The sequence below is a fragment of the Tachysurus fulvidraco genome, chromosome 2 (assembly GCF_022655615.1).
Source record: "Tachysurus fulvidraco isolate hzauxx_2018 chromosome 2, HZAU_PFXX_2.0, whole genome shotgun sequence".
Lineage (NCBI taxonomy): Eukaryota > Metazoa > Chordata > Actinopteri > Siluriformes > Bagridae > Tachysurus > Tachysurus fulvidraco.
Window position 1 is genome coordinate 22,084,041 of NC_062519.1, and position 22,447 is coordinate 22,106,487.

Genomic DNA, 22,447 nt, shown 5'->3' on the forward strand with positions numbered 1-22,447 from the left:
TTAAACATTTAATTCCCTTTATTGAGTACATAAATATAAAAAAAGATTGTTCATGATATTGCATGTGTTGAGATGACAAAAACCTTGCGCCTTTCCCTGTCAAATTAAGAACCAATAAAATCATTACTGTTTGTAAATTAACCCAGTTCATAAGAAACAGAGAACACAGAGAAGGCTTGATTCTTTCCCCTGCTGTGTTGATTAGTGTGATGCACCAAATAACCTCTCAGCATGAACAGAACACAAACCTGTAAACCTCTGACATGCTAAAAAAGTGCTGAATAACACAAACTGTGTGTGAGAGTGAAGTACAACAGTGATTCAGATGCAGGCTGAGATTTGAAGGAAAAAAAAAAAAAAAAAAAAAAAAAAGCACCAAATGAAACAAAAGCCAGAGATCCAGAGATGCTGTGTATTATTTCTCTGTCCCGTTATCATGTTATCGATACGTCAGGTGAAAACTGATCAAACTGCTACACTCCAGTGAAACTCCCGTGTGTGTAACGCTAGCCAGCTAGCCGTATTTAAGGTCAAATTACATAAATCTATTTATCTGTACGCTAAACCACTTTCCCCTCATTACGAGCTATTCGCTTTAGTGAAGTCAATCAACATGTAACGACTAAAATCAGTCCTATGTGATGGAGCATGAGGCCTGAGAGACTCCACCCTCACCACACTGACAAGAGCACAGGATTGGAATAAAGACTTTTTAATTTGAATTAAAAAAAAAAAAACCTCAAAGCTTTTAAAGCATTTCATTTGATTCTGTTTGAGCTGAAAGCAGCGGTCACTTACTGGTCATGTAAATCATTATTAGGAGGAATAAAGCTTTCGAGAAAATGAATTCCTCTGGTTAGTATTTTAAAAATCGCATTCATTTTTATGGATTTATTTCTTGTCAAAAGGACCAACTGGTAAAAGTATAAATATATTAAAGTTGCAGTTCAACCAAAAACAAGGAAACGTACACAACTGAGCAGAGTTATTTAAAAAAAATCACTTTGATTGGACGTCCCAGTTAAACTAGTATACCAGTATGTGTGTGTAGTGTGTTAACAGACGTTACCATGTTTCCCTACAGGTACAGTAGGAGGTTTCATGCTGCATGCTGAACAGCCTCAGAAGCTTATTAACAGCTTATTAACAGATCTTAACATTTGTTCATTTGTGCAACGTATTGCAGGTTTAAATCTGAGGTCACTGTGTAAGTGTGCAAGCAATTCTTTCATTACGTGTCATTTCCAGCTCACCGCCGTGTCTCAGTGGTGGACGATGTCACTGTAGATAGCGTTGGTTGTCGTCTGGCCGAGGATGAAGATGCCAACTGTGACCATGAGGATTCCGTAAAGGACCAAGGCATGCCAACTACAGAGAAATTTAAAAAGATAGAGGGAGCAGCTTAACCAGTAAAATCTCACACACACATACACACAGCATCAGGAGTCACTAAACACACATACAAACTCGTACACACACACTATCAGGACTCACTACACACACACACACATCAGGAGTCACTAAACACACATACAAACTCGTGTACACACACACACCCCCCCACTATCAGGACTCACCACACACACACACAATCAGGACACAGGACTCATCACACACACACAGCATCAGGACTCACACACACACACACACACACACACACACACACACACACACACACACACACACACACACACACACACACACACACACACACACACACACACACACACACACCCATCAGGAGTCACTAAACACACATACAAACTCGTACACACACACGGACACACACACGGACACGGACACACACGGAGTCACTAGACACACATACAAACTCGTACACACACACACACAATCAGGAGTCACTACACACAGGACATTCCTGGCTCTCTGATAAGGAGTATATAAGGTGCCAAGACTTAATCTTCAGTCGATGCTGTGCTCAGCCTTTAAAAACAAGAGTAAACTTTAAAAAGAGTTACCTGGCTGATCTGACATCATGCTCTGAGAGCTTGGCCTCAATCAAGCACAAACCTACAGACAAAAGCACACAGTTCAGCAAAACAAAACACACAGTGAATATATACAGGTTATACAATAACAAATATTAACCTCTATATATATTAAACATAAGGCTATACCGATACAGTGGAAGGAAAAAACATACCCAAAATGAGGGGCAGAAATGTTTGTATTTCTAATTTAAAGACGTTTGGACTTATTAACGTCTTTCATTCTTAAATGTAACTTAAAAAAATAAGGTAAAAAAAAAAAAGAGTGTAATAAAATGATACTTTTAAAATTTTTTATGTCTCGTCATTTGTAAAAGTTCCAGTATGACTTTCCACAGCATTAATGAACTCTGTAGACACTTTTATATGTATTAATATCATTTTCCACTCAGTGAAAGCTTGGTGTTGTTTGTAAGCGTAACTGAAACTAAATGCCGTGCCATATTTACCCTTGAGCCTTATAGAAGCATAAACCAGGCAGAATATGGACTAGTCTTGAAGCGTGAAGTGGAGGCAAAACCCACAACACTTTACAAAACAATCTCACACCCATGTTGTCTTCCACCCTACAATGTTTTTGGTTCTTTTTGTTTACAAGTCTGTAAATTCTGTAAAACATGTAAAAATGAGTGTGTCCACTGCCCCCTAGTGGACACACTCATTACAGCAGGTATGAAGACTTCGCCCTACTAGGGGGTGAAATCTCTGACTCAGCAGTGTCATTAATTTCCTCCAACACTATAATCATGCTGTACTGTGAAGCACAGGCTGTAGATTTTTATTCCTCATATTTGTATAAGGCTTGTATATTTTCATAGGTACAGCTATTTGTATGTGGCATAAGGTGACAAATCCAGTGTTCTTGGCCTCCAACCTGAGCAAAGCAATGGGCTGCATGTAATAAAAATAAACAAACAAATAAATAATTGTTTCCTGGAACATCCCAGTGGTTAATAAGCTCTGTGTGAGTGCGTGTTATGGCACGGTCAGGCTCCAGCACTAATGAACTCCAGATCGCTTTGCATTTTCCTCTCATCTCTTTGACCTTTCCACTTGAAGAATAGCCTCTGTGTTCGCACACTAACTCGTCTGCTAGCACCTTCAGAAATCCCTCGTTTCCACAGCCGTAATAGGTCACTCCAAGTGCATATCTGGAAGACATGTTGTCTGACCCTTTTCTAATTTGTGTGCTTCAATGAGGGCTTTCAGTTTTGCCTGCTGATGCTTTCAGATGGAAGTTCTGGATCCCGTCACTTTGTGCGCTGTCGTCATGACGCTTAGCCTGCTTCTCGTCCGTCATTCACCGCTCGTGATAGTGTAGAACATTTCTGGACTGCAGAGTGGTGTTTGCTGGATGTCTCTGTGCTTCATGCATCTGAACCATTGCAATGTAGTTGTGTTCTTTATCAGTTTTAAAAGGGTCTAGCAGCAGTGCAGCAGGAATGGCTCACCATTTCCACAATGTTGGGCACTTCCTGTACAACTGTCCACCAAGTCCAACTTGGGACACTTACTTCACTGTAAGCAGGGATTAAAAAGCATGCAGGGATTTGATCAATGACTTTCTGGTCTAGACAGAGGCCTGAAGCTGACTCCTGGACCAGGTAGGACCTCCAATCCTGTGAGCTTTGTAGAGGAATCCATGCCACAGAGTCAGTCATGTAGAGATTTGGAGTAAAGGGTCTGCTAGTCCAGTGTACCTCAGACTAGACTGGTGCTTTACACAGAGCTGGCTTAGAAAGTGTGTCCATCAACATGTCCTCCAGCTTCTCTATTGGAGTCTCTTTAGAAGATCTGACCTCTTCTTCCCGATCAGAAGTTAACAGAAAATCGTTTTTAGTAGTTGACATTCTGCCACAAGGAAATGCAGCAGAAACTTCATGTGGCTGTAGACTGTGGAGCTGGTAATCTGGTCCATGTGTATTATTTCCATCCAGAGTGAATGAGAGATATAGCTGAACTTCTTTAGCTTGTGGAGAAGACGAGAAACCGTCCAGCATGTCGCTCCCAGTAAACTGCATATATTCTGGTACATTGGTAATGAGCAAATGTTGTGGCTTAAGAAACATCCCAAAAGCTGACGCTTATTCTACATGGAAAACTGGGAAAATCCTTCACTTCAGTTCTTCAACGTCTTCAATGGAATTCCTCTCTCCTCCAATTATCAACTGGTTAAGGAGAATTCCTTCTGCTGAAGTTTTGCTGATGGGACATGTCTCCACTCCACAGATTCCAAAGACTTTCCCCTTGTTTGAATACAAATATTTTTTCGCAGTTTCATTAAAGTTTAATGCCTCATCACTGTTCTGCCACATTAACCACCTATATTGACACTGACTGAGTTTGATACTAAGGGAGATGAAAAATGGCATCCATTTTTCTGGACCCATTATATTCCAGCTTGTTGTTTTTATTTCTCACTGGCATGCTTTTTGACACTTCTTTCCTCAACTGGTCTAATTTTTTTTTTTTTAATTCCTTCACTCATTGGCTGTCCAGGCTGCATCCACAGTCCTTCTTAATTTCCTGATTGGTTGATCTACAGCCTTTGTGAGCATCCTCAGGATTCATCAAATAGGTTGAAATGCTTCTGTCTGCTAAGATGCTGACAGACATTAAATCCCTGTATTGAGTAAAACGTTGGGTTCTTGGTCACCTCCCTGACTCAGTCGGCCTGCTCTAGGAAGAGTTCTGATGATGATGGAGGCCACTGTGCTTACTGAGATCTTTAATGCAATGCAAAAAAAATTTATACCTTTCCTTAGATCTGTGCCTCGATACAATTCTGTCTCGGAGGTCTACAGACAATTCCTTGGACTTCATGGCTTGGCTTATGCTCTGACATGCACTGTTAACTGTGGGACCTTACATAGGCGTGTGCCTTTCTGAATCATGTCCAATCAACTGAATTTCCCACAGATGGACTCCAATCAAGTCTCAAGGATGATCATTGGAAACAGGATGCACCTGAGCTCAAATTTGAGTATCATGGCAAAGGCTGAGAATACTTATGTACATGTGATTTTTTTTTTCGTTTTTGTAAAGATTTTAAACTAACTCCTGTTATGTTGTCAGTATGGGGAATTGTTTGTAGAACTTTGTGGAAAATAATGAATTGGATCTATTTTGGACAAAACTGTCAAATAACAAAACATGGAAAAAATGAAGGACTGTAAACTTTCAGAATGCACTGTGTTACTCTTCCTTTCATCTGTAGTTCGACTTCTGCTGTATAGGGACATGAGTGAACACAGTGATGATGCTGCATTATGATTAGTCAATCGGATGGTTCCAATCGAACTGAATATAAAATACACAATTACAGTAAAACCCACTAACACCTCCACCTATAGCTGCTAGCTGGCTACAATCTCAACATCTCAAATCAAGCATCGCGTTAGTTCTGGCAGGCCACGTCATCAAGCGTGCATCAGCTGTTAATCAGCTGTCCACCAATCCGGTGACGACATCCATATTACCCGACCATTTAAATTCCTATTCATAGAGCCGCGATGCATGATTAATTGTTCTGTTATACGGGGGTCTATTCTATTTTCTAGTCGCTGCTCTCCCCGCTCTGTCCATGCATGCACATAGACGGGCGCATGAATTCTTGTCCAGAACAGAACCATACCGCCAACACTAACTGTATGCATATCATCTAATAAATTCTCTTTTGACAAATTGGTCCTGACAGAACTATCGTTTTCTAGACTCCCATCTCCTGAATCCTTTTTTCTTATAGTATAATATCAGATTATTAACGAAATTGGCAGACGTTAAGACGTACCTGGGAAAACAAATATGAAACAGGCTGCAAGGCCGCCGATGAGCGAGATGACACGCCCAATATCAGGGATGGTGAGAGCGAGGATGAGTGTGAGACAGAACCAGATAACTGTGCACAGAACTCGGCGTCTTCTCTCTCTCACCACGTCTGTGTCGACGTCTGTCCCATTAAAACGCAGCCACAAGCCCTCTAACACGGCTCTGAAACACACACACACACACACTTTTACAGATCTATCTTTCACTATTCATCTCTGTTTGCAACCTCCATCCATTCACCAGTCTGTATTACCTCCCACAGAAGTGCAGTATGGGATATGAAGTGACCACGCTGATGATGATGAAGGCTCTGGCGATGGCCACAGCGATATCTTTAGATGGGTATGACAACAACACATCCTGATTCACCATGGACCCAAACGTCAGGAAACCGCACACACCTGCGAGGGGAAGGGAGGAAAAAAAAATAAATGCTGATGTTTTTTAGGTTTAAAAACAATCACATGTGATGTGATGTCATCACGAACAGGTCCATGTACACTTATCTAACACACACCTGTTCCTGTGTAGACAAACAAGCAGATGATCATGCCGAGGGTCACCACACCTCCCCAGGGCTGCAGTGTCGCGTTCCTCATACTGTTAAACACCGGAACACTGCTCACATGACACTGGGGGAGAGAGGGGGGTGGGGGAACGTTCTGAATCAGTATTAAAAGGAAATTTCTTCTGAAAAAAATCATAAAAACAAAAGAATCAGCGAAGTCCTTCAGCAAATGTAGGAAGGACGTTAGTGTCCTAAGACAGATCCTCAGCCATGTTAGAAAGCTTTCAGAGAAGTCCATCAGGAATCTGGGATTTAACTGAATGCAGCTGGACGAATGAGCCGAGATGCAGCTACAACTATTTACCTTAACTTTCTACTCCTGAAAATATTCCATCCTTACAGTGAGAGAAATACCTGTAGATATCGGTTTTGTGTTACCAGAACAGTTCGCCAGTTTCACACTCACTCGCGCACAGACACACACTCGCACACAGACACACACTCGCACACAGACACACACTCGCACACAGACCTGGAATCCAAAGCAGATAGTCGGCATGGCGTTGAATACAGCAGTCCAGGATATAGGACTAGGGGGATAGAAAGACACACCAGCACGTGCATGTCAGAATCTGTGGACCAATCAACTGCCGAACAACTGAGAACTGCAGGAAGTGAAGCACAAACCTGGTTGGAATGATTCCAGGTGAGATTTCTTGGTCAGGCCAGATGTATTTGATGATAATTATGACGGTCACATACCAGGTGCCAATCACGCTAAAGGTGCTAAAGGTCACATGGTCAAAACAACATGAGATCACACACACAGTCCGATAAAAGTACTTCATAGTTCTCACAATCAACAGCTGAAATCAGACAGACAAACAGACAGAGAGAGAACCAGAGACAGACAGACAAACAAACAGAGACAGACAAACCAAGATAGACAGAGAGACAAAAGGAGGTCGACAGACCGACAAGCGGAGTCAGACAGACAAGCGGGGACGGAGAGACAAGCGGGGACGGAGAGACAAGCGGGGACGGAGAGACAAGCGGGGACGGAGAGACAAGCGGGGACGGAGAGACAGACCTGGCATATTTCTGGAAGCTGATCTCTTTGGGGATGGACAGGGGGAGGATGATGAGCACAGACGTGACTGTGATGGTGAATTTGCGATTTGTGTACCAGTGAGAGACGACAGCACTGTCTGCATCATGTGCAATGGCACTGATCACTAAACACATGGCCAAGAGAAGAAAAAAACAACAATTAATAAACTCTGTGATACACACACACACACACATCACTGTAATATTCGACTCACGCTTGTCCAGCTGGTCTCCGATAATGATGAGGAAGGCTATGCATGTGCCAAAGGTGTAGACTGCAATGGCGATCTCACATATAACCCCCAGAACCTTCCCACACACGGCACGGACCACTTCCTGATACGTGCTCTCATTGCTCACCTAAAGCAGGAGAAACATCTCAGCTCAGAGACCAAAACGTTTGTTACAGATGACTCTGTGCAGCATGAACCATGGCAACGTGACATGCCACCAGGCACCAAACCAAACCACTACGAGTCTTATTCACAATCATAAATGAAACAATAATGTTTATGGTGTCCAGGAAGCGGCGTCAGACCAGCGCCTTGATTCCGTTGTGAGAAATCTCATTCCATAACTTGTTCTAATAAATGTCTCCTCCAGGACAAAGCTAATGATTATTTCCTGTTTCAGCAACATTAAGCAGTTTACATCTCAAAAGTGGAACTGAATAACAAATGAATCTGAAATACAAGATGAGTGAAAGATGAGTAGATTTGTTCATGTTAAATGAGAGAGAGAGAGAGTCTTGTTTTCTATCACTTTTGCGCACGTGAACTTGATGTGAAATAATCTTAAATCAGATTTTCCACTAATCTTCAGCTCTGTTCAGCTTCCTATCATGTAAACAGGAGGCCTGCACTCCTAAAGTGAACTCAGTGTGTCTGTTGTGTTGTTGCACAGTGTTGTGTGGTAAACTAGCGTCGGTGCTGACTGCTGACGCATCACTGCTGACCACGTGAGCGAACGCAAAGTTGACGAGTGAAAAGAAAAGGGGGGGGGGGGTAAAATGAATACAAGAATATCTAAAGTTATGATGTGTGTGTTGTGTAGCTACTCACCTGAGAACAATAAGCAAGGATCACCAAGCCAGTGATGATGAAGATCAGTAAACACTGAAGTAAAAAAAAAAAATTATACATTATATATATATATAAAATGTATAATAATATTTTATTCTGATAAATATTCAACTAATTATCATGAGTATCGTGTCAGTGAAGGAGGGTGGCCTTCTGTGTGTGTGTGCGTGTGTGTGTGTGTGTGTGTCTCACCATTTGCAGCACCACTCCAGCTACCACTCCTCCAGCCATGTAGAACGCAGCAGGAAAGTTGAGAAGTCCCGCCCCCAGTGCAGCGTTTACCACAATAAACACCGCCCCCAGCGCTGAGGTCCGGCCCTGAGGCTGCTTGGGCTGAACGTGTGGTGCTACAAGAAGCGGCACTTTCTCTTCATCATTTTCACTGTATCCCCAATCACTTGGCTCAGAGTTCACGGCCATGTCTCCAAAATTTCACACACACACACACATACACACACACGGGTCACAGCTCCAGAACTCCGCAGGCTTCAGACAGTCAGCAGTGTTACTGTAGCTGTATTAATACACGGGCAGAACAAATAAATGCCATACAGGTCTTCTGTCAGAAGGATCTCAGTCACAGGCTCACAAATGAGAAGAGAGTTCTGTAAATGATGAAAAGAAAATAATTAGCCAGAAATGATCATTCAAAAAGATTTTATTTCTAATCGGAATGAATTAATTCTAATAGATTGCATGCTGCATGTTATAAATTCTAATTGTGTGGCAGGAGGAGCCAAATTTTAAATCACACGTTTGATCATATGACTTTAGCGCTCGTCTTTCTTTTTGCTTCAGCAGCTCCATATGGACTTTAGCCTGAAACGAAAGGTGCTGTTCTCATCATAAAGATAAAGGAAGTGAAAGATGCAGCAGCTCTCGTGATGTTCCCCTCACATCTGACTCAAATCGATCTGACTGACAGCTAGGTTTTGAAAAGATGTCATCAAAAGGAGAATTTTGTGTCATATTGAGCGTTTTCGTGTTATTTCTATAGATCCTGCTGTTATGACAGAGGACCGTCTGAACAGCAAGTGAGCTGCAGCAGCCTGTAGAAACTCCATGAACACAAATGAACAATAGTCACTGCGTGTACATACAACATCTAATTTATTACCTCTCCTGATTTTCTGCTGTTTTTTCTTTTGAGATATAACCCCCTCAGCCACACTGTATGTCTGTGTGAACCATTGTGTCAGAAGGAAAATAAACAAGTCTGTGTGATATTCTCACACACACACACACACGATGTTAACTATGAAGTCCACATAAACTTAAACAGGCTACAACAAGTTTCTCTTCATCACTACACAGTCAATAGTTTGTGGACATCTGACCATCACATCTCAATCTGACCTTTAAATATGCGGTTCGGACATGAACAACATCCTCTCTCTCCCTCCCTCCCTCTCTGTCTGTCTGTCTCTCTCTCAATTCATTTAAATGTATTTTAATTTATTAACTATTGGACAAATTGTACATGTATTGGAATGCACTCATTGGAAAAAATGGAAAAAAAAAAATCTAAAAACAGACAAATAAATAGCAATGTGTACTTGTGAGTTTGTAAACACACACACCTCTCTCTACCCCCCCTCTATCTCTCTCTCTCTCTATCCCTCCCTCTCTCTCTCTCTCTCTCTCTCTCTCTCTCTCTCTATCCCTCCCTCTCTCTCTCTCTCTCTCTCTCTCTCTCTGTGTTCATACACACACTATATAAACAATCCTAGATGACTCCTTTCTCTGGTGTTAACAACAGAATGTGTGTGTGACTGACAACACTGAATCAATAAAGAACACCCTGAGGTGAGAAACAGAGAGAAATCGTTACACAAAAACAAACGAAACAAACAAAACAAAGCAACACCAGTGTCACGGCTCTAAGCTTCAGGTTTGGGTTGAACAGCAAGACGACATTATAGAGTCACTACAGCACTTTAATAGCATTAACTCTCATCCTCTTACTGTGCTGTAAACACCGGGTAGTGTGGAGGAAATGTAAAGACAACAGAACACCGCTAACTGTTACTGTCTCAGTGTCTCGCCTGTCTCAGTGTATCACTCTCACCTGTATAACGAGTCTGTAGACAAGCTCCTACCGGCTGCTCTTCACCTCACCGTCCATGAGACCAGTGTCACATGCGGCACCATCAGCTACACATTATGGACGTTGTAGTTCTTAGCTGGTGCTGTAGTGCCTTTTATACTTCCGGTTCACAGGCAGCGGTACAGAAAACATGGCGTCCTCTTTGAAGAGCGGTCACACGCTGTTAGGAGCGTGTTGGAGACTCGGGTCACGTTTACAGCCCGCGGTTACAAAACACACACGTAGGTGTTCTTCATTATTTTGTAATCTAAATAAACAGTTGACCTTTTATTGTTAAGCTAAACAGATCAACTGACATTGAATTAAAACTCCAGCTAACGCTCTGCTCTGGGGTTTTGTTTTCATGTGTTTCTGCTGTTTGTTTACTGTTGTGTTTACTGTTGTTTTATGTGTTTACATTTGAACACACATTTAATCCCCACGAAGGATTTGTTCATTAGTGTTACACTGTCAGACTGACTGACTGACTGTCTGACTGACTGATTGGGTGACTGACTGATTGGTTGACTGACTGACTGTCTGACTGACTGATTGGGTGACTGACTGATTGGGTGACTGACTGACTGTTTGACTGTGTGACTGACTTGGTAACTGTCTGACTGACTGACTCTGACTGGGTGACTGACTGACTGGGTGACTGTCTAACTGGGTGACTGACTGACTGTTTGACTGTCTGACTGACTGGGTGACTGTCTGACTGGGTGACTGACTGACTGTTTGACTGTCTGACTGACTTGGTGACTGTCTGACTGACTGACTCTTACTGGGTGACTGTCTGGGTGACTGACTGACTGGGTGACTGTCTAACTGGGTGACTGTCTGGGTGACTGTGTGACTGACTGTCTGGGTGACTGTGTGAATGACTGACTGTGTGACTGACTGACTGGGTGACTGCTTGACTGGGTGACTGACTGACTGGGTGTCTGTCTGACCGACTGTCTGTCTGACCGACTGTCTGACTGTCTGTCTGTCTGTCTGACTGTCTGTCTGACCGACTGTCTGACTGTCTGTCTGACCGACTGTCTGTCTGACTGTCTGTCTGACCGACTGTCTGTCTGACCGACTGTCTGTCTGACCGACTGTCTGTCTGGGTGTCTGTCTGACCGACTGTCTGTCTGGGTGTCTGTCTGACCGACTGTCTGTCTGGGTGTCTGTCTGTCTGGGTGTCTGTCTGTCTGGGTGTCTGTCTGTCTGGGTGACTGTCTGTCTGGGTGTCTGTCTGTCTGGGTGACTGTCTGTCTGGGTGACTGACTGACTGTCTGTCTGGGTGACTGACTGACTGCATGTCTGGGTGTCTGTCTGACTGGGTGTCTGTCTGTCTGGGTGACTGGGTGTCTGTCTGTCTGGGTGACTGACTGACTGTCTGTCTGGGTGACTGACTGACTGTCTGTCTGGGTGACTGACTGACTGTCTGTCTGGGTGACTGACTGGGTGTCTGTCTGACTGACTGACTGACTGTCTGACTGGGTGTCTGTCTGACTGGGTGACTGTCTGACTGGGTGACTGTCTGACTGGGTGTCTGTCTGACTGGGTGACTGACTGTCTGACTGGGTGACTGACTGTCTGACTGGGTGACTGACTGTCTGACTGGGTGACTGACTGTCTGTCTGTCTGGGTGACTGACTGTCTGTCTGTCTGGGTGACTGACTGTCTGTCTGTCTGGGTGACTGACTGTCTGTCTGTCTGGGTGACTGACTGACTGTCTGTCTGGGTGACTGACTGTCTGTCTGTCTGGGTGACTGACTGTCTGTCTGTCTGGGTGACTGACTGTCTGTCTGTCTGGGTGACTGACTGTCTGTCTGTCTGGGTGACTGACTGTCTGTCTGTCTGTCTGGGTGACTGACTGTCTGTCTGTCTGGGTGACTGACTGTCTGTCTGTCTGTCTGGGTGACTGACTGTCTGTCTGTCTGTCTGGGTGACTGACTGTCTGTCTGTCTGTCTGGGTGACTGACTGTCTGTCTGTCTGTCTGGGTGACTGACTGTCTGTCTGTCTGTCTGGGTGACTGACTGTCTGTCTGTCTGTCTGGGTGACTGACTGACTGTCTGTCTGTCTGGGTGACTGACTGACTGTCTGTCTGTCTGGGTGACTGACTGACTGTCTGTCTGTCTGGGTGACTGACTGACTGTCTGTCTGTCTGGGTGACTGACTGACTGTCTGTCTGTCTGGGTGACTGACTGACTGTCTGTCTGTCTGGGTGACTGTCTGTCTGTCTGGGTGACTGACTGACTGTCTGTCTGTCTGGGTGACTGACTGACTGTCTGTCTGTCTGGGTGACTGACTGACTGTCTGTCTGTCTGGGTGACTGACTGACTGTCTGTCTGTCTGGGTGACTGACTGACTGTCTGTCTGTCTGGGTGACTGACTGACTGTCTGTCTGTCTGTCTGTCTGTCTGTCTGTCTGGGTGTCTTAATGACTGTCTCTCTGTCTGACTGCATGACTGGGTGACTGACTGTAATAAAATAAATGATTAAAATGGATTAAAGAAAGTATGACATGAATCTTGGAAAAAAAAAGTAGTCATGGGCAGATTGCTTTTTTTCAACCAACAATTGGACAGACATTCTTTCACCTTGTTTTATTTCCTAGCCAAAAATGAACATAAAGAAAAGACAGTTTTTAAAGACAAAGATTGTTGTTGAACTCTTAATAAACATATAAACAGTGGGATCACAAGATTCTGCTCAGTATGTGCATAATTTTATACATTTATTATTTCATATCATCTCACTGGTCAGTTTAATTGTACAGATCATGAAAACGGGCAGGGTTTAATTTACATTTCCTCATCCTGCATAAATGAGTTACTCGTTCTGTCAATTATATTATTAACGAGCGCTTGTGACATGATGTGAAGTGTGAGCCTGCGCACGCTGTACAATGAAGGTCTGTGAGCATGGACATTTAATATAAAGTGGTTTGTTTAGTCAAGCCTCTATAGAATTTGGTAGCATGTGGAAACACGGTTCATACACAGGACAGTGTACAGGTATGAGACGAGCTGAGTGACAGTCCACACATGATACCGTATAGTACTGAGCTGTCTGTCTTTCTGTCTGATGCCACAATCGGCTATGTCCACAAGTCTGGAGCACTCAGGGAGGGCGGGGCGTCCTCTTTGTAGCCTGTCAAAAACAGCGACGCTAGTCATTGTGAGCTCATGTATACATGTCACACGAAGAGGGTAGACGACGCGTTCTTCCATGGATAGGGAAATATCGCAATATTTGTTGAACATCATTAACATTCATTATGTACAGTTCATCATGATTCACATTTCCACCCAGTACTTGTTGTGTACTTGTTTTGTGTGTGTGAGCGAGCCAGAGTGCGTGCGTGCGTGTTTGAGCGATCGAGAGTGTGCATGTGTGTGTGAGCGAGCGAGCGAGAGTGCGCGTGCGTGTGTGAGCGAGCGAGAGTGTGCGTGCGTGTGTGAGCGAGCGAGAGTGTGCGTGCGTGTGTGAGCGAGCGAGAGTGTGCGTGCGTGTGTGTGTGAGTGAGAGAGTGCGTGCGTGTGTGTGTGAGCGAGAGTGTGCGTGCGTGTGTGTGTGAGCGAGCGTGTGTGAGCGAGCGAGAGTGTGCGTGCGTGTGTGAGCGAGCGAGAGTGTGCGTGCGTGTGTGTGTGAGCGAGAGTGTGCGTGCGTGTGTGTGTGAGCGAGCGTGTGTGAGCGAGCGAGAGTGTGCGTGCGTGTGTGAGCGAGCGAGAGTGTGCGTGCGTGCGTGTGTGAGCGAGCGAGAGTGTGCGTGCGTGTGTGAGCGAGCGAGAGTGTGCGTGCGTGCGTGTGTGAGCGAGCGAGAGTGTGCGTGCGTGTGTGAGCGAGCGAGCGTGCGTGCGTGTGTGAGCGAGCGAGCGTGCGTGCGTGTGTGAGCGAGCGAGCGTGCGTGCGTGTGTGAGCGAGCGAGCGTGCGTGCGTGTTTGAGCGAGCGAGAGTGCGTGTTTGAGCGAGTGAGAGTGTGCGTGCGTGTGTGAGCGAGCGAGAGTGTGCGTGCGTGTGTGAGCGAGCGAGAGTGTGCGTGCGTGTGTGAGCGAGAGAGAGTGTGCGTGCGTGAGCGAGCGAGATTGCGTGTGTGTGTGTGTGAGCGAGCGAGATTGCGTGCGTGTGTGAGAGCGAGCAAGACTGTGCGTGTGTGAGAGCGAGCGAGACTGTGCGTGTGTGAGAGCGAGCGAGACTGTGCGTGTGTGCGAGACTGTGCGTGTGTGCGAGCCTGTGTGTGTGTGTGCGAGCGAGCGTGTGTGTGTGTGTGTGTGTGTGTGTGTGTGTGTGTGAGAGAGAGCTGGTTACACACAGACAGAGAGTCGTTGCACTATGGAGCCAGATCCATTTGGATAATTTCAGTAATGACTGAATGAAACCTAATGAGTGTGAGTGATGTGTTTTCCTTACAGGATGTACAGTTCCTCACATCACACGCTGTCAGAGGAAGAAGAGCACGGCTGTTCCCAAGAGGTATCTACTGCCTTGTTCTGTCTCTGTAAGGTTTAAACTCTGACACACGACCTATACTACAGTTAGGTTGTTCCAATGAGAAGAAAAATGTTTCTCCAAGTGACAAAATTTGAAGAAAATTCTTAGAAATTTAGACGTTTCCCCTTAAAATGGAAGAGAAGATCCTAGTAAAGATAAAAGTTGTTCATAAAGCATACATACGTAACCCAGGCAACTAATGGAAAGAAATGCATCTTTATCATAGCTGAAGGGAAGAACAATACGATTGTAGATAAACAAACAAGCAAAAATGACACACAAGCATAATCATGCAAAGGACAAAGGCATATATTAGTTCTGTGTAACAAAGCAAAACCAACTCGAGAAGGAAAAAAGCGCCTCTGCGTCCCATTACAGGCCTTCCGGCTCCTTTATTTCTCTCCAGCACTGGAAAGCTGATCCTATATTAACACGGGTCCTACTTCTTGCCTTATCGTAAGCCTTTTTTCACTTTTCGTTTTTATCCGCTATGTCAATGTTTCAATCACTTTCTGCTAATGTCAGACATGTGCATTTAACACTCTCTCTGCCACATATTGACAAGACACGCCCCTTTTTGCTCATTGGCTACACGTTTGTTTTGTTTGTCAGCGGACTCAGCTTTCTGAATCATTTCTCAAACATCGTACACCCCACCTTTAACATTTAACTTTCGTTTTGTTTGCTTTGTTTCTCACAGTTATGTTCCAGAAACATCGCTGTCCAGACCGCCGTGGCCTGAATTAGGACCGTACGACAAAGAGAAAGAAGAACAGGAGCATCAAGGCAAGATTGTAGACTAGACTAAATAGTTTAACTGGTAAATGTTTATAGATTTAAACACATACATGTGAATCGTGAAGAGTTCAGTTTGTGTGACGCAGGTGTTAGAGAGATGTGGAGCTGATTAGGGAAGTAAAGAGAGAACTTCACACCGCATGAATTGCTTGAAATCTTACATTCTGGAAAATTCTAAACAAATAAGAGCAGTTACATATTAATGCAGCAGTGCAGTTATCTAGCAGGTTGGACCTTTATGTCTTTCTTTTTTGTTTTAGTGTTTTTTAGGGTTTCTTTCTCGTGACCTTTTCCACAGCAGGAGTTGAACCATAAGCAAATTAAATTATGGTTTTAAAAAAATTTAATTAAATGGTTAAAATTCCTGAGTGACTTTTACCTCAGGTGTGGATGATGCTGATTAAGAAGCAATGCCTCGTTTCCTTATTGTAACTGTATTATATAATCATTTAACACCACAGTTATGGTGCTTTTCCAACGTACAGAGAAGGTCAGGGCTCGTATTCATAAAGACACTAAGACTGATCTCAGAGAGCTCCTAATTTAGCTTAAACATTTCTAACTATGAATCTTATCTTCAGAGTGAATCAGGACCTCAGATCACAAAGCAACTCTGAACAAGGAAAATACAACTTTTATCTCAGACAGGAGGCGGGGCTTAACCGGTTATTAGCTGACGCATTGTTTTACAGACTGTGATTGGTTGTCGTGCTTTTTAAATAAAAAAAAAGCGTGTATTATAAACCGTTTATAGATATTTGAGTCTATATCGTGTAGGGATTACGTTCATGACCGATCATATTACAGATGTTCTAACATCTGTAAGTGATAAATGTAATAAATGCCCTCTGTGCGACCTGCTTAAGTGATGTGGCCTCCTGCTCTAGGAAAAACACTTTTCCTTTAAATTAGTCTGTTTGCACAATAATGAATGACATTGCACTACTCAGGATCATGGTGTTGAACCCAGACAGGTTTGATTCAGGTTTTCTGAATGAAAATCACTTTACATCTTTCAGTACATGCAGAATGTCAGTATTTTACCCCCAGCGACTATAAGAGTTTGCGATCTGCCTGGAACTGAAGGGAAAATTCTATGGTGTTCCACTAGGGGGCAGAATAGAGCAACACACTGAACCTCATTAGCTAGCAGACTCGTAAACATGCCTTATTTAAAAAAAAAAGAAGCTAATGCTGGGTTTCTACAGTAACTCCGGTGGTTTGAGATGTAAATAATAGCATGTGCAGTTTCAGTGTGATGTGTAAATCCATTCAGAATGTAACGTTAAGATAAACGCTGGTAAAAGAACACAAGAAGAAGAGTTGTTGTTCACCAGACTCATTGTTCTTGTTGTTCTTGATGTTGTTGTGTCCCATGTGTCTAAGTGTAATGTGTAAGGTGTAATTCCCTCAAATCCATTCGACTCCCTGTTCTGCCCTCAGGATGATGAAGGGACTGACGTGGTGCTTTGTTACTCCGCTCAGTAAGGAACTGTGCGTCTCCTCCACTCTGTCTCCAGCACCTGAGTGAAATTTACAATCGCTTCTGTGTATTTATTAACCTGCTTCTTTTGAAATGTCTGTGCACGAGGGAGAAACACACTGGGACCCGACACACGATTTGTGAACTGGAACTGAGATGAAGAAGCTTCCTGAAAGCTTAGTGCTCAGTGAGCGAGGGTTCGGTTCATGCATGTTCAAGGAATCAGAATCAAACTTCATTGTTATTATACTCAAGTATAATAATAAAGGTAGAAAATAAGGATATAAAAATAGAATAAGAATATAAAAACATTTATACATAATTAAAGAGTATTAGGAAGTAATAATCAGTATTGTGTCCTGGTGCTAGTGTGCATTCACTGCAGCCTTGTGTGTGTGTGTTTACAGTTCTGGGGTATAAGAGGGAGGGGGACATGAGGGTATTTTTACCTGAGAAGAAAAGGGGATGGAGAGGGCAGTGGGCAGGAGGAAGGCCATAGCTCTAGATAGAAACTGTTCCTCATCCTGTTGGTGTTGGACCTGATTGTTTTCCAGATAGAAGCAGTTCAAACAGGATTGTGGGAGTAACCCGTGTGTCGTGTGTGTTTCTGACAGACATCAGTCCGATCCACGCTGCATGCGATCCGTACACAGTAATGTGTGTGACACACTGTCAATAAAACACATTAAATAAAGTGCGGATTTATGTAAACCTAAAATTTTGTCTTACACTCGTCTTGAATACAAAACACACACACACACACACACACACTCAGATGAGTTCTGAGTTCAGATACTTTGGTGTTGATGTGATGTTGCTCCTCATGCAGAAAAAAAGGGCAAAGACCAGCTTCAGGAAATGACACGATTCGCTCCTGTCATGAGGAGATCTGCTGAACACTCAGACACAAGAGCTGCTGATCCGGTGACGTCTGTTTGAGTCAAATTTGATGGCAGTTTAGGGAGAAAAAAACAAAAATGTCTGTCTGTGTTTCACTGGAGCAGGTCACTGCTGGCCTGTAATTACACTAATGAGAGAGAGAGAGAGAGAGAGAAAGAGCGTGTGTGTGTGTGTGTGTGTGTGTGTGTGTGTGTGTGTGTGTCTATCCTTGGTCTCTTTTGTGTTTTGACCACACACATTTATTTGTAATTTGTGATGTCTAGTTTATTTACATGACCCAGCACAGTGGATCTGTGACACTACAGTAACGTTGTCACTCCTCCTCCAGCGGTCGTGGAGAAGGTGAACAGTTTGCTGCAGAAGCGAGAGTACGGCCGTCTGTTTGCTGTCGTTCACTTTGCCAGCCGTCAGTGGAAAGTGACCAGTGAAGATCTGATCCAGATTGAGAACCACATCGAGGCAGAGTGTGGAGATCACATCCTGCTGGAGAAGGTCAGAGATTTCAGCTCCGCTTCAGACACAGAAGCTTTTCAGCTGTTTCTAAACCTCCCTCACACTCTCTCTTTCTCTCTCTCTCTTTCTCTCCCCCCCCTCTCCCCCTCTCTCCCTGCCCCCCTCAATTTCTATTTCAACAAGCTTTATTGACATGCCCATCCCAAAGCATTGTGGCATAGAGGGGGAAAAAAAGAAAAAGCCTCTTTTTCTCTCCCTCCCCCACTCTCCTCTCTCTCCCTCAACCATTCTCTCTCTCACTCTCTTCGATTTAGAATTTATTATTTGACAAAGTGTACATGTATTGGAATGCACTCATTGGAAAAAATAACACACAAACATGCACACTCTCACACACTCTCTCTCTCTCACTCTCTCTCTCTCTGTCTCTCTCTCTCTCTCCATCTCTCACACACTCTCTCTCTCTCTCTCTCTGTACAGGTGCTGTTGGTGGGAGGAGAAAACTTCACGCTCATTGGGAAGCCTCTTCTCAGGTAACTTTAATTCTGTTTGTCTCCAATAAAGATCTGTAAAGGTTTATATATTTATATACTTGGGACTCGGCCATCTGTAAAAGTAGAATTGAAACCGAAATGATGTTGAATGAAAAATATAAAAAACAGTAAGTTAATCTGTGGCTTTAGCAAATATTTTCTTTTTTCTTTAAATAATTGTCTGTCCACTAAAATGTTCTGGACAAAGTCCCTGACGTAGTGAACCAGCATGAGGAAACATTTCTGATCAAGACTCGAAAACGCTTGATAAAGACGACCGAAACACAAACAGTTAAAACCGCACTGTATTTCAGATGTAAATAGTGCTTCAGTAATGATTTGAGTGAAAGTCGAGCAGGTCGACGTTTACGTCAGTTTGCCTCCTTATGTGGGAATTTAAATATTTCTTGTGGAAAAGCTCGTATTAATGGTTTACAAATTAAACCGCTTGGTAAATTTCCAGCTTGTTGTATTTTAATCGCTGTCACGTTTTAAACTTGGCCCAATCAGCGCTGGACTTTAGTTGAATCTCTGACCGAGGGGTTCAGTGTTACAGGTGATGAGACGACGTGTCGGAGAAACGTGAATAAATATGTGAGAGATGTGTGGAGTTTCAGTGTAATGTGCTGTTTGTACTCAGTGTTTAGCTCTACTGAGCAGTCCTTTAATGACTTGCACACTAAACCCCCGAATAATCGAAGTGTTTGTGATTTAAACTCGACAATTAAACGCAGGCTGAAAAAACAAAGTTTTTTTCTCGGCTGCTGAGCAGACGACAGGATTCTGTGTGAAATTTTCTGCATGAATATTTTAGCAATGAACCTCAGTGTGCTGCACAAAAAGCCTCTGTTCCCTTCAGTTTTCACACTGTGTGTGTGTGTGTGTCTGTGTGTCTGTGTGTCTGTGTGTCTGTGTGTACTGTTTTCACACCTAGGCGTGATCTGGTCCGAGTTGAGGCCACCGTGGTGGAGAAGACCGAGTCCTGGCCGATGGTACACATGGCGTTCTGGAAGAGACACCGTTTTCAGAAGAAGAGAAGTGAGTGTGCTTTAAGGTTCAGTTTATTGATTTATCATCTCATTTGTCCTGCAGATTTGAAAGGGCCTTAATGGATGGAGCTCATAACGACTCGCTGCTCGGCTGCATGCATATTTTATAATTTCAGAGCTGCAGCTTGAAGGCACAGGTTCCAGTTTTAACTGTTAATCCTGTGAGTGTTTCTGATGAAACTGTGTCCTTCTGTACATCTCCACACCTGCCAAAGGCTTTACGATGCCTCGCAAAATCATCACAACACTGTGATCAGATCAAATGTTTTGTGTCCGTTGCCTTCTCCAAAAGGAATTCCGACCGATGGGTTGGATTATTAGTTACATATTAGTCAGATCCGTGCTTCAATACTTTCTAATGAACTTAAAAGTGCAAAGATATTTCGGGCATGCTAGAAAAACTGTAAGTTAATCTGTGGCCTTTGAAAAGATTTATGAAGTGTTTGTGGAAAAGCACACATCCAGTACAGAATACTGATTTGTGTTTGCACCCCATGGGGCAGGGCTTCATGAATATGGGCATGGATCAGGCAAATGTCCAACCAACATAGGCCTACAGTATGAGGGGAAAAATACAAATGCACTAAATGTGAGTTTGCCATATAGCAGTTCTAGAAACTCTGTACCACATCCAGTGCACTGTCATGTTCATCAGTCTGCAGGACAAGAAAAACTGCCTGCTTTTTACAGCTACTATAATTATGCTTTATTTATTTATTTATTTATTTATTTTACCATAAGTGATAAAACTGCACTATATCACACACGAGTCAGAGAATCCGAAGTTAACCTCTTAACCAACAAGCTCATTGGCTCTGCACTGAGTGGGCGGGGCTTATGTATAACAGCCGTGAAATTCCATGGCAGGATTCGTCATACACGTCAAACTATTTATGTATAAATTTATGTGAATATCAGTTTAAGTGTATATCATAAATGTGAGAGTATTTTTTATTGCTTTTTCTCAGTTCAGCTACAATTCGTCTTCCTACCTCTGTTAGTGTTCTGTTATTAACTAAGAGACTTTGCAAACGTTTTGTAGACTCTGGTCTTTTCCTTTTCACCAAGGCTCTTAAAGAATGGCCCGAATTCCTTAGCACACAAACTCCAGCTCTAAATTTAGTTTGCCGATTTGTTTAAAGTAAACAGGAAAATTATCTCAGTTCTGGCAGGAAAAATGATCCGCAGTGTTTTCTGTGACCTTTCGTGAGGAAAGGGCCCTCGGTTTCATAAGCAGCGTGTGAGATTCTTTACAGTCTGTATTAAACATGACGCCTCAACTCTCGCCGCTGCGGTATTTCTGTGTGTATGTGACGCCTCACTCTGATAATGAGGTCTGTCACATACTGCCATCAGCAACACACCACATTGTCACTGAGGATGTTTCATATCAGTCCACATTCTGTTTACATGTTTTTTTTTATTAAAATGGGATTTTAAAGACACTGTCGATGAGAGCTGATTTGGTTTTGGTTCAATGATATAGTCTGTGTCTCTGAGTGAGACCAGACCCTGTGCTGAGGAAGAAGTCTTTATGATGTCCTCCAACATTATTTCTAGCCTCTGTGACATCCTTTCGTCTGTTTTTACAGACCGCTGTATCACACGTGTCTGAAAACACTTAAAGTTATAAACATGACGGCTGTCTGAGACATGACTGCTGTCTGAGACGAGCGTATGGTGATTTAGATGTGTGACGTGTTAAAACGCTGCGCCGAGCTGCCTCATCATCATCATATGTTGAATATCTCAGTGTATAATACAGCACACACACACATCCTGCAGTGTGAATGAGAGTTTTGTTTGTGTTTTTGTGCAGTTATCATACAGCCGCAGACTGTGCTTCGGATCAACACCATCGAGGTGTCGCCCACGCTCCTCTGACCCGGTCTTCTCCTTCTCATTATTATTCATCTGTCCATCGTATCTGAGTGTAATGAAGCTTGAAACTGTCATTTATTTGTAAGATCTTTCATTTAATTTAATAAAAGTCCTGCACTGGCAGCCTCTGACATGATTTGTTTGTGTTGAGTCTGGAGGAGAGAGAGAGAGTGTGTGTGTGTGTGTGTGTGTGTGTGTGTGTGTGTGTGTGTGTGTGTATGTGTGTGTATGTGTGTGTATG

The 22,447-nt window shown here is 43.4% G+C and overlaps 2 protein-coding genes across 2 annotated transcripts; one reads left to right on the plus strand and one right to left on the minus strand.

The window, feature by feature from the left end:
- Positions 1–10,758, minus strand: slc38a7 (solute carrier family 38 member 7). The gene is made up of 12 exons (XM_027152217.2): positions 10,606–10,758; positions 8,730–9,142; positions 8,517–8,570; positions 7,671–7,815; positions 7,436–7,580; positions 7,033–7,131; positions 6,878–6,935; positions 6,355–6,469; positions 6,091–6,238; positions 5,800–5,999; positions 1,980–2,031; positions 1–1,368 (listed from the first exon to the last, which is right to left on the minus strand). The coding sequence occupies exons 2-12, from the start codon at positions 8,955–8,957 to the stop codon at positions 1,263–1,265; spliced, it is 1,350 nt and encodes a 449-aa protein (XP_027008018.1). The 5' UTR covers positions 8,958–9,142; positions 10,606–10,758; the 3' UTR covers positions 1–1,262.
- mrpl21 (mitochondrial ribosomal protein L21) lies at positions 10,712–22,337 on the plus strand. Its single transcript, XM_027152218.2, has 7 exons — positions 10,712–10,865; positions 15,031–15,091; positions 15,810–15,895; positions 18,619–18,782; positions 19,224–19,276; positions 20,211–20,314; positions 22,145–22,337. Exons 1-7 carry the CDS (start codon positions 10,775–10,777, stop codon positions 22,207–22,209), a joined length of 624 nt encoding a protein of 207 aa, XP_027008019.1. The 5' UTR covers positions 10,712–10,774; the 3' UTR covers positions 22,210–22,337.
- Positions 22,338–22,447: the final 110 nt, after the last annotated feature.

What these genes read in the sequence shown, in the direction of transcription:
- slc38a7 (XM_027152217.2), bottom strand. Translation starts at nt 8,957, where the DNA reads ATGGCCGTGAACTCTGAGCCAAGTGATTGGGGATACAGTGAAAATGAT. An exon ending in CCTGGAATCATTCCAACCAG is followed by an intron (nt 6,936 to 7,032) that starts GTTTGTGCTTCA and finishes CTATCCCCCTAG; the next exon opens with TCCTATATCCTGGACTGCTG. An exon ending in CATGATGTCAGATCAGCCAG is followed by an intron (nt 1,369 to 1,979) that starts GTAACTCTTTTT and finishes ATTTCTCTGTAG; the next exon opens with TTGGCATGCCTTGGTCCTTT.
- mrpl21 (XM_027152218.2), top strand. Translation starts at nt 10,775, where the DNA reads ATGGCGTCCTCTTTGAAGAGCGGTCACACGCTGTTAGGAGCGTGTTGG. An exon ending in AGAAGAACAGGAGCATCAAG is followed by an intron (nt 15,896 to 18,618) that starts GCAAGATTGTAG and finishes CTCCTCCTCCAG; the next exon opens with CGGTCGTGGAGAAGGTGAAC. An exon ending in ATTGGGAAGCCTCTTCTCAG is followed by an intron (nt 19,277 to 20,210) that starts GTAACTTTAATT and finishes TTTCACACCTAG; the next exon opens with GCGTGATCTGGTCCGAGTTG.